At 53.0% G+C, this 12,523-nt stretch overlaps 1 protein-coding gene across 1 annotated transcript in view; it reads left to right on the top strand.

Moving 5' to 3' along the window:
- The window catches only part of MYO9B (myosin IXB), a 113,869-nt gene that overhangs the window by 23,327 nt on the left and 78,019 nt on the right, over positions 1-12,523 (top strand). The window contains exon 2 of the mRNA XM_010845675.1: positions 3,994-4,901. Within this exon, the coding sequence (XP_010843977.1) occupies positions 4,050-4,901 (852 nt within the window). The 5' untranslated portion in view covers positions 3,994-4,049. The remainder of the gene's footprint in view (positions 1-3,993; positions 4,902-12,523) is intronic.

Below are 12,523 nucleotides of genomic sequence, written 5' to 3' on the forward strand. Positions count from 1 at the left end.
ATTTGGAATAGCTCAACTGGAATTCCATCACCTCCACTAGCTTTGTTCGTAGTGATGCTTTCTAAGGCCCACTTGACTTCACATTCCAGGATGTCTGGCTCTAGGTGAGTGATCACACCATTGTGATTATCTGGGTCGTGAAGATCTTTTTTGTACAGCTCTTTATCCTATATAGAAGGTAAATAAGCAGGGTGACAATATACAGCCTTGACGTACTCCTTTTCCTATTTGGAACCAGCCTGTTGTTCCATGTCCAGTTGTAACTGTTGCTTCCCGACCTGCATACAGGTTTCTATACACTATAAATGGCACTAATTTGAAGTGTGTAATTGGATGAGTTGTGACACATGCAGGCTCCCAGGAGTCCACAACTACCAGCAGGATAAAGAGCACATCCATCGCCCGAAAAGTCTCCCCAGCTCCTTTGTCCTCCCACCCTGTCACCCTCCCTCAAGCAGCCAACAGTCAGCTTTCTGTCTCTGTAGATTAGTTTGCATTTTCTAGAAATTTCTGTACAGTTGACCCTTGAACAATGTGGGGTTTAAGGATGCAGACCTCCATATACACACACAGTCAAAATCCATGTATCACTTTACAGTTACACACAGCACTCCACCCTGGGATTCAGCCAGCCACAGGTCATGTGGTACTAAAGTCTATAATGTGTGTGTGCTTCAGTAGTAAAGAATGGCCCAGTAGTAAAGAATCCACCTGCCAATGCAGGAGATGCAGGTTCTATCCCTGAGTCAGGAAGATCCCCTGGAGGAGGGCATGGTAGCCCACTCCAGTGTTCTTGCCTGGGAAATCCCATGGACAGAGGAGCCTGGCGGGCAACAGTCCGTGGGTTCACAAAGAGTCGGACACGACTGAGCAACTAAACATGCCAAGTACATATGTAGTGAAAAAAATATGCGTATAAGTGGAGCCACGGAGTTCAAACCCATGTTGTTCAAGGGTCAGGAGTATGTGGGATCATGTGATATATATATACTGCTTTGAAATTTTTATTGAGGTGAAATTCACATCACAGTAAATTAACATACAGCATTCATATAACATTAGAGTGAGCAGTTCATTGATATTTAGCATGTTCATAATGTTGTGCAGCCATCACCTCTGTGTAGCTCCAGAACTCTTCCATCACCCCAAAAGGAAACCCTGCATCCATCAGCAGTTTCTCCTCATTCCCCCACCTCACTCCCCAGCCCCCGGCAACCACTAGTCTGTGGTTTTGCGCATGCCTATGGATTTACCCGTTCTGGGCATTTCCTAATAGACAGAGTCCTATAACAGCGTGATGTTTTCAGGGTTCGTCCACATTGTAGCAAGGACCGTTCCACTCTTTCATCAGCTGATGGAAATTTGGGTGTTTTCCACCTTTTGGCTAATAGGGTTGTTGTGAACGCATGTGTACAAGTATCTGTGTGGATACCTGTCTTTAAGTCCTTGGGGTTCATACCTAGGAGTGGAATTTGGGGTCTCTATATATTCCTTTCCATCTTCGCTCTTTCACTCAGCACTCAGATTCCAGGATTGTTCTGTGGTGTTCTCTGCTGTTGTGAGGGTCAGAGGTCGGTCCATTCTCACAGGTGAGTCATGTTCATTGTGTGGCTGGTTTATTCGTCCAGTCACCGGTTTGTGTGCACTGACGGTGTTTCTAGTCTGGGGCTTTTAGAAATGGTGTCAGTGAGACCATTTGTGTACAGTCTGTGTATGAACATCTGCTTCGTGTTTCTGGAGTAACTCCCAGGAGTAGTTCCATCGCTAGGAGTGGGTCAGCCGCTAGGCATATACTAACTTTTAAGGAAACTGCCAAAGTGTTTCTATCGTTCATCATTTTTCTGCGGATACTGTGGCATTTTGAGGAAAGACGCTTAGCAATGTTCACATCCATTTATCTGCTGATTCTGCGTGAGTTAACTGATTCCAAGGAAATTCTCAAGAGTTCTACACAACGTTGTGTGTCCAGGAACTCAGAAATCATGTTTCAGAGCATGTTTCATGACAGGGAGACATGTTCATATGTACCAACATATCCCATTAAGAGCAATTCAGGCTTTGTTAAAACGTGTAACATCTGTTGAATATTAAGCTGGAAGGAAAGATACCAAAGTTCCTTAATAATTTGAGGGAAAGTGTAGGAAATGAAATGTCCCCGTCTACTCCAGCCTTCCTGCGGGCTGCCTCTACCTGCCTCCCTGTTTGTGGCTACTTCATTATGTCTGCTTTGTTCAGCCTGGCCTGTCGCCTGCCCTCCTAGCACTGCGGTAGGACTCAGTTTCCCAGAGTCCAGATCATCACAGCCTCTGTGGCCCCTTGTGTCCACAGGGCTGAGTCATGCAGACCTCAGCCTACTGTTGCTACAAAGGACTGGGAAGAAAACATGTTCAACTTTCTAGGCCTTCAGGTTACCAGTCTCTGTCGTAATTGTGTTGTTATAACAAAGGCAGATGTAGATAGCATGGGCATGAATGGGCAGAGCTTCATTCCAGTGAAACTTTTTTTTTTTTTTTTTACAAAAATAGACATTGGGCCTACCACACTCTCTTCCCTCCTTTGCCTTCCTGTTGAACGAATGCCTCTTCATCCTGTAGAACCCCTCTCAGATGGCACCACTTCCCTAAAGCCTTCTCTGGCTCTCGGGGACAGTAGTTTCTCACGCTCATGGTTGATAACCTCTCGCATCTGTTTGCATATTGGCATCTCCCACTGGGCTCTGAGCCAAGGTCTGGTTCATCTTTGTATCTGCAGCCACACTCGGGTGGCACACAGTCAGCCCTGCGTGACCCACACTGCGTACCTGCCTCTCGCCTCAAGACACAAAAGCGAGCTGTTGCCAGCATTGACTGCCTTTTTTCTTTTCTCAAAATGTCTTCAGGAGCAATTGTTTTTTTCTAAATAGGCTGTCTCTGCTGGGGTCATCCTCTAAAATACGCATCTGACCGCGTCAGTTAGCTGAAGCACACCTTTGTTGTGCAGCGTGGGCTCCAGAGCCTGTGGGCTTAGCTGCATGTGGGATCTTAGTTCCTGGACCGGGGATCGAACCCACATCCCCTTCCTTGCAAGGTGGATGCTTAACCACTGGACGACCAAGGAAGTCATTTTAGGTTTCCAGAAAAGTTGCAAAGACCAAACAGGGAGTCCCCTGAACCCCTCACCCATGTTGCCTGAATGTGAACACCTCACACTCTCAGGGTACGTTTGTACAACTAAGAAACTGACACCAACACACTGCTATTCACCAACCACCTGACCTTATTCAGATATCACCAGTTCTTCCTTCACGTCTTCTCTCCCATCATGACCCTGTGCAGACAACCCTGGGACTTTCAGTCATCACAGCTCCCCAGTTTCCTCTGGCTGGGGCGGCTCCTCAGTCTTTCACAGCCTTGGGGAGAATTGACCAGAACTCCTGTAGGAGGCCTCTGATCTGGGTCTGCCAGATGTTCTCGTCATGATGAGAATGGAGTTGTGGGTTCTAGAAGTTAATCTCCACTGAAGAGTTCTCTGGAGCAAGTTTTTTTTTTGGGGGGGGCGCTCCCTGACTTCATCCTCTTCAGTGGGGTTTCGCGGTCCCTGAGTTTCCAGGCAAGGTCAGTCTTGCTCATCCCACCCTTCCCCTCTCTGCCCCTCTTGTGTTTGGAGGATGTAACCAAGGCATGTGGGGCTGAGTTTTCATCTGCTTGGGAACTTGCCAGAGGAGTATTTGTCATAGAGGAGAGGCCAGGAAGGACTGAGCTGAGAGATGGCTGTGGTCCCTGGACTTGAGGGTTGAGAGGCTGGTAGGCAGGGATACAGCCTGGGATGTGGACAGACTCCAGTGATGTCGCTCTGTGGGAGCCACGAACCTGAAGTCAGGGTCATGTTAAAGACGGACGAGACTCCTTGGCCTTTCTGGCTTCAGGACAGCCCATGGATCCAGGCCGTGGGCGTCAGTGTTGCCCCACCCCTCCGCCCTCCACCCCCTCTGACGGTGCCACCCCTCCCTTCCAGCTCCAGGACGCGCGCCCCGAGCCCGGGAGGCATGCTGAGGCCAGGCTGCCGGCAGGATGAGTGTGAACGAGGCGGGCAGCGCCGGCCGCCGGGGGCAGGCGGCATACCACCTGCACATCTACCCGCAGCTGGCCACCAGCGAGAGCCAGGCCCCACCCCTGGCCTCATGCCGCGTGCCGGCCACCAAGGACAGCACCACGTCCGACGTCATCCAGGACGCCGTCGCCCGCCTGCAGCTGGACGGCAGCAAGCGCTACGTGCTGGTGGAGGTCAAGGAGACGGGTGGGGAGGAGTGGGTGCTGGACGCCAGCGACTCGCCCGTGCACCGCGTGCTGCTGTGGCCGCGGCGGGCACACGACGAGCACCCTCGGGAGGACGGCTACTACTTCCTGCTGCAGGAGCGCGACCCCGACGGGACCATCAAGTACTTGCACATGCAGCTTGCCTCCCAGGCCACGGCCACTCGGCGCCTGGTGGAGCGCGGCCTCCTGCCCCGGCCACAGGCAGACTTTGACGACCTGTGCAACCTCCCCGAGCTGACGGAGGAGAACCTCCTGAAGAACCTCAGGCACCGCTTCCTGCAGCAGAAGATCTACACGTACGCCGGCAGCATCCTTGTAGCCGTCAACCCCTTCAAGTTCCTCCCCATCTACAACCCGAAGTACGTGAAGATGTACGAGAACCAGCAGCTGGGCAAGCTGGAGCCTCATGTGTTCGCGCTGGCCGACGTGGCCTACTATGCCATGCTCCGGAAGCACATCAACCAGTGCATCGTCATCTCGGGCGAGAGCGGCTCGGGCAAGACGCAGAGCACCAACTTCCTCATCCACTGCCTCACCGCCCTGAGCCAGAAGGGCTACGCCAGCGGCGTCGAGAGGACCATCCTCGGCGCTGGCCCCGTGCTGGAGGTAAGTGGGGGCCGGTCAGCGGGAGGGGGCCTTCACATGCAGACTCCATGATCATTCAGATACAGCACCGCAGCGGCCTTGGAGAAGGCAGTTAAAGTCACGATTCCTCAGAAACAGGAGGTTCAGCGTGCCCTGGGCAGGGCCACACAGGGAGGCACCAGGGTCCGTCGGAAGCAGCGAGAGCCAGGGGAGGGTGTAGGCAGGAGTCTGTCATGGTTTCCGTGGAGAAGGTCCAGTGAGTCAGGGCAAGCAGGCACAGGATTGGCTTGTGTGAATAATTTCGGAGTTTGGGGGCATAAGGACTGGCCTAGTTGAATGGTCTCCCCTGGGTGGTTCAGGGCCTGGGGAGAGCAGCCTTGAGGGTGAAAACAGAATGACAGAGGTAGCGGGGGACGGTGTGGGCTCTAAAACGGTTGGTCTGTGTTTGGAAGGCATGCTCGTAGGAGGGTCCTTTCTTCTCTCTAGGAATCCCCGCGGGGTCAGCCAGGCCCCAGGTGTCAAAGCCTCAGATATAGAAAATAACAAGTCCTGATCGATGCCTCAGTGTCCTCTTAATGTACTCCTGATGTCTGGAGGGGTGGCACTCTGCACGCTGGGTCCCAGAAAGGAAAGGGTGGCGTGTCCAAACTGAATAGTTTGTGCAGGGTGTTTCTGGTGAGGGTGGGGCTGTGGGGTAGAAAGAAGCCAGCGAGGTGAGTGCAGGCCTGGTGGCTGGGGACCAACCAGAGGAGGGGGCCACCTAGCACCCCAGCCTCCTGCGCCTTCTCCAGTGTCTGCATCGGCCGGACGCCACACGGGTCACAGCCGCGTCACTGTGGATGAGCCTCTGGACACAGGGCAGTGGGAGTGGTCCCAGTGGCCCTCACCCCTGGAGTCTTCGGACAGGATGCTGCCACATCTCAGAACATAGCTTAACCGTTGTCTCCTGGTGAGAGCCAGGGCCACGTGGGGGCCCAGGGGTGTGCACCTCTGGGTTTGGGGTCTGAGACCCTGCTTTCTTTCTTTCTGCTTCTAATAAGATTTTACAACGATTAAATAATTTCGAGTATGAAACTTAACCTTAAATAGTTAGATTTTATTAAATATAGCAACATTTTGGTTGACCCAAAAGTTCATTCGGGTTTTTCCGACATTACAGAAAAAAACCAACAAATTATGCTATGTCTTTGAGCGGTTTTAGGTTTATAGAAACATTGAACAGGTGGTCCAGAGAGTTGCTATATTCTCCCGCCACCTCCCAACACACACACACTTCCCTCTGTCATTAATGTGTTGTGTTGGCCTGGTGTATTTGTTTACTATTGGTGAGCCAACATTGACACAGTATTATTAACGACAGTGCACGGTGTGCGTTAGGATCCACTCAGCATTGCACATGCTGCGAGTTTGGACAGATGCACAAGGTCATGTGTCCACCGTGAGGATCATAGAGTAGCTACACTGCCTTAGAAGTCCCTCGTGTTCTGCCTGTTTGTCCCCCAACCTCCCTTCAGCTCCTGGAAACCACTGAGCCTGTTACCGTCTCCGTGTGTGTGTGTGTGTGTGTTTGTGCACACACCTAGTCATATCTGACTCTTTGTGACCCCAGGGACTGTAACCCACAGGCTCCTGTGTCCATGGAATTCTCTAGGCAAGAATACTGAATTGGGTTGCCATTTCCCACTGCAGGGGGTCTTCCCGAGCGAGGGATTGAGCCCACGTCTTCTGTGCCTCCTGCGTTGGCAGGTGGCGTCCTTACCACTGCACCGCCTGGGAAGCCCCGCTGTCCACAGTTTTCCCTTTTCCAGGGTGCCGGATGGCTGGAGTCACCGTTTGTCATCCTCTCAGCCCAGCATTGCTGGCCTAGGACTACACACTGGTCCTAAGGCTGCTCTGCATCTTTGCTCGGTCCGAGACCTCACGTCTCCATGTTCCGAGTGACAACCCCTGGGTGTGCCACAGTCCATCCATAGAGCCCTAGACCCCCACCGACCCTGAAGCATTGACCTCTGGCTTCTAAGAGGCCAGAATTCAGTGAAATCCCATCTAGACTGCGCCTGCTGAGTGCGTTTCAGTTCCTCTTCCTCTCTGACGATCTCTGAGATCATCAACCAGAAACTAGCCGGGGCTGTCCAGCTGGGCCCCACGCCAGCACACATGGCCTATTTCTGTCTTCTTCTATGCACATAACGTAAAGATTGCTTGGCTATTTTTTTTTTTGGGCAAGCGTGTTTTAAAAACTCCCGAGGAATGGACACTTTCCTTATCGATACCGTGTTCCCTGCGTGCGTTCCCTCCTCTCATCCATTCCTCCCTCAAATACTTCACGTGCAGGCGCTGTTCTGGCGCTGGGCTATACAGTGGCCACAACCGCCACAGAGGCCTGCCCACAGGGAGCTGCGGGCCAGTGGCAAGGAGCAGGCAGAGAGAGAGACAGTGGGTCTCGAGTGTGAGCTACGAGCCAGTAAGAACAAGTCGGCAATCCAGTGGTTAAGTCTCTGTGCTTCCAGTGTAGGGGGCAGGGGTTCAGTCCTTGGGAAGCTAAGATCCCACATGCTGCATGGCATGGCCAAAAGCAAACAAAGGAAAAAGAACAGAGAGTGAAGTGAGTCAGAAAAAGAAAAACAAATGTGGTACATTAGCACACGTCTGTAGGATCTAGGAAGATGGTACCGATGAACCTATCTGCGGGGCAGCAGTGGAGCCGCAGACCGAGAACAGACTGGTGAACACAGTGGGGATGGAGAGGCTGGGACGAATTGGGAGAGTAGCATTGAAACATATACGTTACCATATGCAAAATAGGTAGTGGGAATTTGCTGCGTGATGCAGGGAGCTCAGTGCGGTGCTCTGTGACCCCCTAGAGGGGTGGGATGGGGTGGGAGGTGGGACGGAGGTTCAAGAGGGAGAGGACATATGTATACCTGTGGCTGATTCATGTTGATGGATGGCAGAAACCAGCACAATATCGCAAAGCAATTATTCTCCAATTAAAAATAGACAATTTTTTTTTTAAAAAAAAAGAACAGTGGTGGGCTCAAGGAAGAATGGGTAGGGAAACGAGGAGAGAAGGTGATGTGAGCCAGGCCTGGAAGGAGAACACAGCCAGAGCAAAGTCCAGGAGGCTTGGACCGTGCCTGGCGTGTGGAAGGAAAGTCAGGGGTCCTAGAGGGCCTGAGAAGGGGTCAGAGTGGAGTGAGAAGGGGCAGAGCAGAAGGCGGTGGGGACAGGAAGGTGACAGGTCATTCAAGGCCTTGCAGGATTGCAGGGTGGGTACTGTGTGTTATGGGAGCTATGGAGGGTATCCTAGCTTCAAAAAAAAATTATTTATTTACTTGGTTGTGCCGCTCATGACGTGGGCTCCTGGTTCCCCCACCAGGGATCGAACCCAAGGCCCCCACATTGGAGGTGCAGAGTCTCAACCACTGGGCCCCGCTGTCCTCCCAGCAGTGGCCGGATAAAATGGTGCAGACACTCAATAACTTTAGAACTGGGGACAGGAACAAGAGAGCAGACCCAGCATTTCCTGAGCGTGGCGATCTGCCAAGTGGACCATTCACCCCTCACAGATCCAGGCAGGCGGGGGCGGGCCACACCAAGGTGTGATGAGGATGCCAAGCCCCAAGTTCGTGCAGCACAGCCGGGGAGCAGCGCGGACCCCACAGCTAGCCTCCTTTCTAGACAAGGAGCATCTCGGGCACCAGAGTGAGGTTCCTAGTGCCGCAAAAGCATCACAGGCTCGTTGGCGTCAAAGAGAGGAATTCCCTCCCTCCAACAGTTCCGGAGGCCTGGAATCTGAAGCTAGGTGTGGGCGGAGCCTCGCTCCCTCCAAAGGCTCTAGGAAAGGATGCTTCCTTGCCTCTTGCAGCTTCCGGGGCTCCGGGCAGGCGCTCCTGGGCTCGTGGCCACATCACTATAATCCCGGTCTCTGTCATCACACCACCTTCTCTTCCCCTAAAGACGCCAGTCATTGGGTTTAGGACCGGCCCCAATCCAGGATGACTTCATCCTGACTAATTACGTCAGCAGAGACCCATTTCCATATAAGGCCACGTTCACAGGTTCCGGTGTCAAGATGATATATACAAGCCTTCTGTGGGGGGACATAAGTCAGTCCATAGCAACACCCTGCCAAGTGACAGCTGACTGTGTCTCATGCCTTCCTCCCCAGGGGCCATCCTGGGGACCCCTCCTTCCTCTGCTGGCCTCCGTGCTCCTCCCCTGCTATTGCCCCAGAGGGTTCTGGCCCTTTCTTTGAGGGCTGTTAGTCACCTCCATGGCGGGTGTCTGCACCTGGTGAGTCAGACGCTTCTGACCTCGCCCAGCTGCATCCCTCGAGCCTCGAGAGTGTGAGCCGGGGAGGCTCAATTTCTCCAGGGGTTTTAGGAGGGAGGAGCCCATGCCAGCTTCCAAAACAGACTCGAGCCAAAGGCATGTCTTGGCCATAAATGTGCTTCCTGAGGCAACCGTTTGGAAAGAGAGAAGGTGGTTTTAGTTTCAAGCTGGGCTCTGCAGCCAAAGGACCGCTGACATCTCGGGCTGGGTCACTCCAGGCTGGGGGCCATCCTGTGCGTTGCAGGGTGCTGAGCTGCACCCCTGGCCTCCAGCCACCTGATGCCAATAGCACCCCATGCCCCCACTGGCGACAACCACAGAGTGTCCCCAGACATCACCAAGTGCCAGCCGAGTCTCCCTGGGTGAGAATAGCTGCCTTAGTCACAGCTGGTGGTCCCACGAGACCCAGGCACTGTTTCTTTCAAGTGTTGATGGCTTAGAATTGTCCATAAGTCAGTCCCAACCATTCTGGGCTAACTTGAGAGTTACTTTTTTTTCTAATACAGTATGTGATACGTAGTTTTCCTTCTTTGTTTTGGCCATGCTTGGGCTTTGCTGCTGCTCAGGCTTTTCTTAGTTGTGGCGAGCAGAGGTGCTCTCTAGCTGTGTGCAGGCTGCTCACTGCACTGGCTTCTCTGCCTGTGGACCTTGGGCTTCGGGGTGCAGGGGATTCAGCAGTCGTGGCACATGGGCTCAGCAGTTGCGGCTCCCAGGCTCTAGAGCACAGTTGCAGTAGCTGTGGCACACAGGTTTAGTTGCTCCGAGGCATGTGAAATCCTCCCGGATCAGGGGTTGAACCCATGTTTCCTGCTTCAGCAGGCAGATTCTCTACCCCTGAGCCAGCAGGGAAGCCTGAGAGTTCCTTGCTAATAACAGGAATAATTAGCTGTCAAGCCTTCAGGCCCCTGGGGTGTCAGGCTTCAGGTGCCACAGTCGTCATCACCTCTCTGAGGAGTCAACAGCAGCTCTGCTCGTTTTAAAGACCAGAAAACAGAGCCCCAGAGAGGCGTGCTGGTGTGTAAATGTCCTGGGGCTGCCATCCCAGGGCAGCATACTCGGGACAGAGTTGGAGGTGGGGCTCTTAAAACAACAGAGATGTCTTCTCTCGCATTTCTCGGGGCTAGATGTCTGAAATCAAGGTCTGGACAGGATGGGCTGCTCCTGAAGGCCCCCATGGAGAGTCCTTACCACATCTCTCTCCTGGTTTCTGGTGGCCGCCTCTCTGGTGTTCCTTGGCTTGTGGCCACATCACTCCAGGCTCAGCTGCTGTTTCCATATGGTCTTCTCCCCATCTGTCTCTCTGTCTTGAATCTCCTTTCTCTCTCTCTCTCTCTTTTTTTTGTTAACAAATAAGTATTAATTTTATTTATTTAATTTTTAAAATTTAACTGTGTAAGGTTTTTAGTTAGAGGGTAATTGCTTTACAATATTGTGTTGGTTTCTGCCATCCGTCAACATGAATCAGCCGCAGGTATGCATATGGCCCCTCCCTCCCCATCCCGCCCCTCTAGGCTGTCACAGAGCCCTGGCTTCGGGTTCCCTGAGCCATACAGCAAGCCCCCACTGGCTCTCTGGTTTACACATGGTACTGTGTATGTTTCCACGCCACTCTCTCTAGTCGTCCCACCCTCTCCTTCCCCCGCTGTGTCCACAAGTCTGTTCTTTATGTCTGTGTCTCCTTTGCTGCCCTGCAGATAGAATCATCAGTACTCTGTCTCTAGATTCCATATATATGCATTAATATACGACATTTGTTTTTCTCTTTCTGACTTATTTCATTCTGTATAAGAGGCACTAGGTTCATCCACCTCATTGGAACTGACTCATATACATTCGTTTTGATAGCTAAGTGATATTCCATTGTATATATGTCCCACAGCTTCCCAAACTATGGAATGCTTCACGAATTTACATGTCATCCTTGCACAGGAGCCATGCTGACCTCTGCATTGTCACAATTGCAGGATATGTGATGCCGAAGCAAGCACTCTCCTTTCTCTTAGAAGGGCACTGTCTCATTGGATTTAGGGCCTACCCTAAATCCAAGACGATCTCACCTCCAGATCCTTCCCTTAATTCCACCTGCTGTTTATTCGCTCAGTCTTTTGTCCGTCTCTTGTGCCACATGGACTGTAGCCCTCGAGGCTCCTCTGTCCGTGGGATTCTCCAGGCAAGAACACTGGAGTGGGTTGCCATGCCATGCCTTCTCCAGGGGATCTTCCTGACCCAGGGATTGAACCTGTGTCTCCTGCATTGGCAAGTGGATTCTTTACCACTGGGCCACCAGGGAAGCCCATTAATTCCATCTGCAGAGACCCTATTTCCAAAGAAGGTCCCACTCCCAGACTCCAGGGATAAGGAGTTGGGCATATCTTTCTGAGGGATGTGAGTCCACCCAGAACAGTCTGGGTGCCCCAGGCCACACCGCAGGCAGCCACAGCCGGACCACGCTTAACACCCAGCCTGAGCCTGGGTACCCCTCTGCATCTTCGTGAAAAAGATTTCCTCTGTCAGCTTGGCTGAGGCCACAGAAAGCCGACTGGGACTTTTTGTCAGCTCCCTGAAAGGAGAAGTTGAGTTGTTTTGAGGTTTGGGTGTCGCCGGGCGCCCCCCCCGGGCGCAGGCTGCAAACTTGCTCTGCAATTCTGACCAGAAAACAGGAAGGGGGCAGCGTAGAAAGCCGGTTGCAATCAGCTGGTCTGTCCGCCCGCCACAGCTAACTGTCACTGTCACCACTTCACACGGTGTCGCTCAGCTGCCCTGCGGCCGCCCTGCGAACCACCCCCGGAAACACGGCATCCACGCAGGGCTGCTGTTCCAGCTCAGAAATGCTGAAGGTGCAGAAGACAGGCTAGCCGGGCCGTGCAGTCGGGGCCGTGACCCATGCCATATGCCCTCTAAGAACCTGGCGACTCGGTGCTGCAGCCCTGGCACTGGCCACGGGTCTGGCCGCACAGCCTACCTGGGATGTGCCCCTCTGCCTTGGCATCAGGGCTGCAGACGGGGGCGGTGCTTAGGCTCGGGTTCTCTCTGTCCTTAACTGTAACAGTCACCACTAACATTCGCCAACGCGCACAGGGTTTTAATTTCGAAAGCAGAAATGAAACGAGGATCCTTGCTGGCTGGACTCTTTTCCCAAACGGCCAGAAGCTGAGGTTTCAGCGCCTCCATGTAGCCACCGTGGCCTGGCCCACACAGAGAGGGAAGGCTGGGAGATGGCCCCCTAGCTGTTGGGTACATCTGCGGGAAGACAGTGACAGGACAGTGGGCTCTCGGAGCTTTCTGCTGCCCCTGACCCCCCCGCAGGG

The sequence above is a fragment of the Bison bison genome, unplaced genomic scaffold (assembly GCF_000754665.1).
Source record: "Bison bison bison isolate TAMUID 2011002044 unplaced genomic scaffold, Bison_UMD1.0 scf7180017864221, whole genome shotgun sequence".
Lineage (NCBI taxonomy): Eukaryota > Metazoa > Chordata > Mammalia > Artiodactyla > Bovidae > Bison > Bison bison.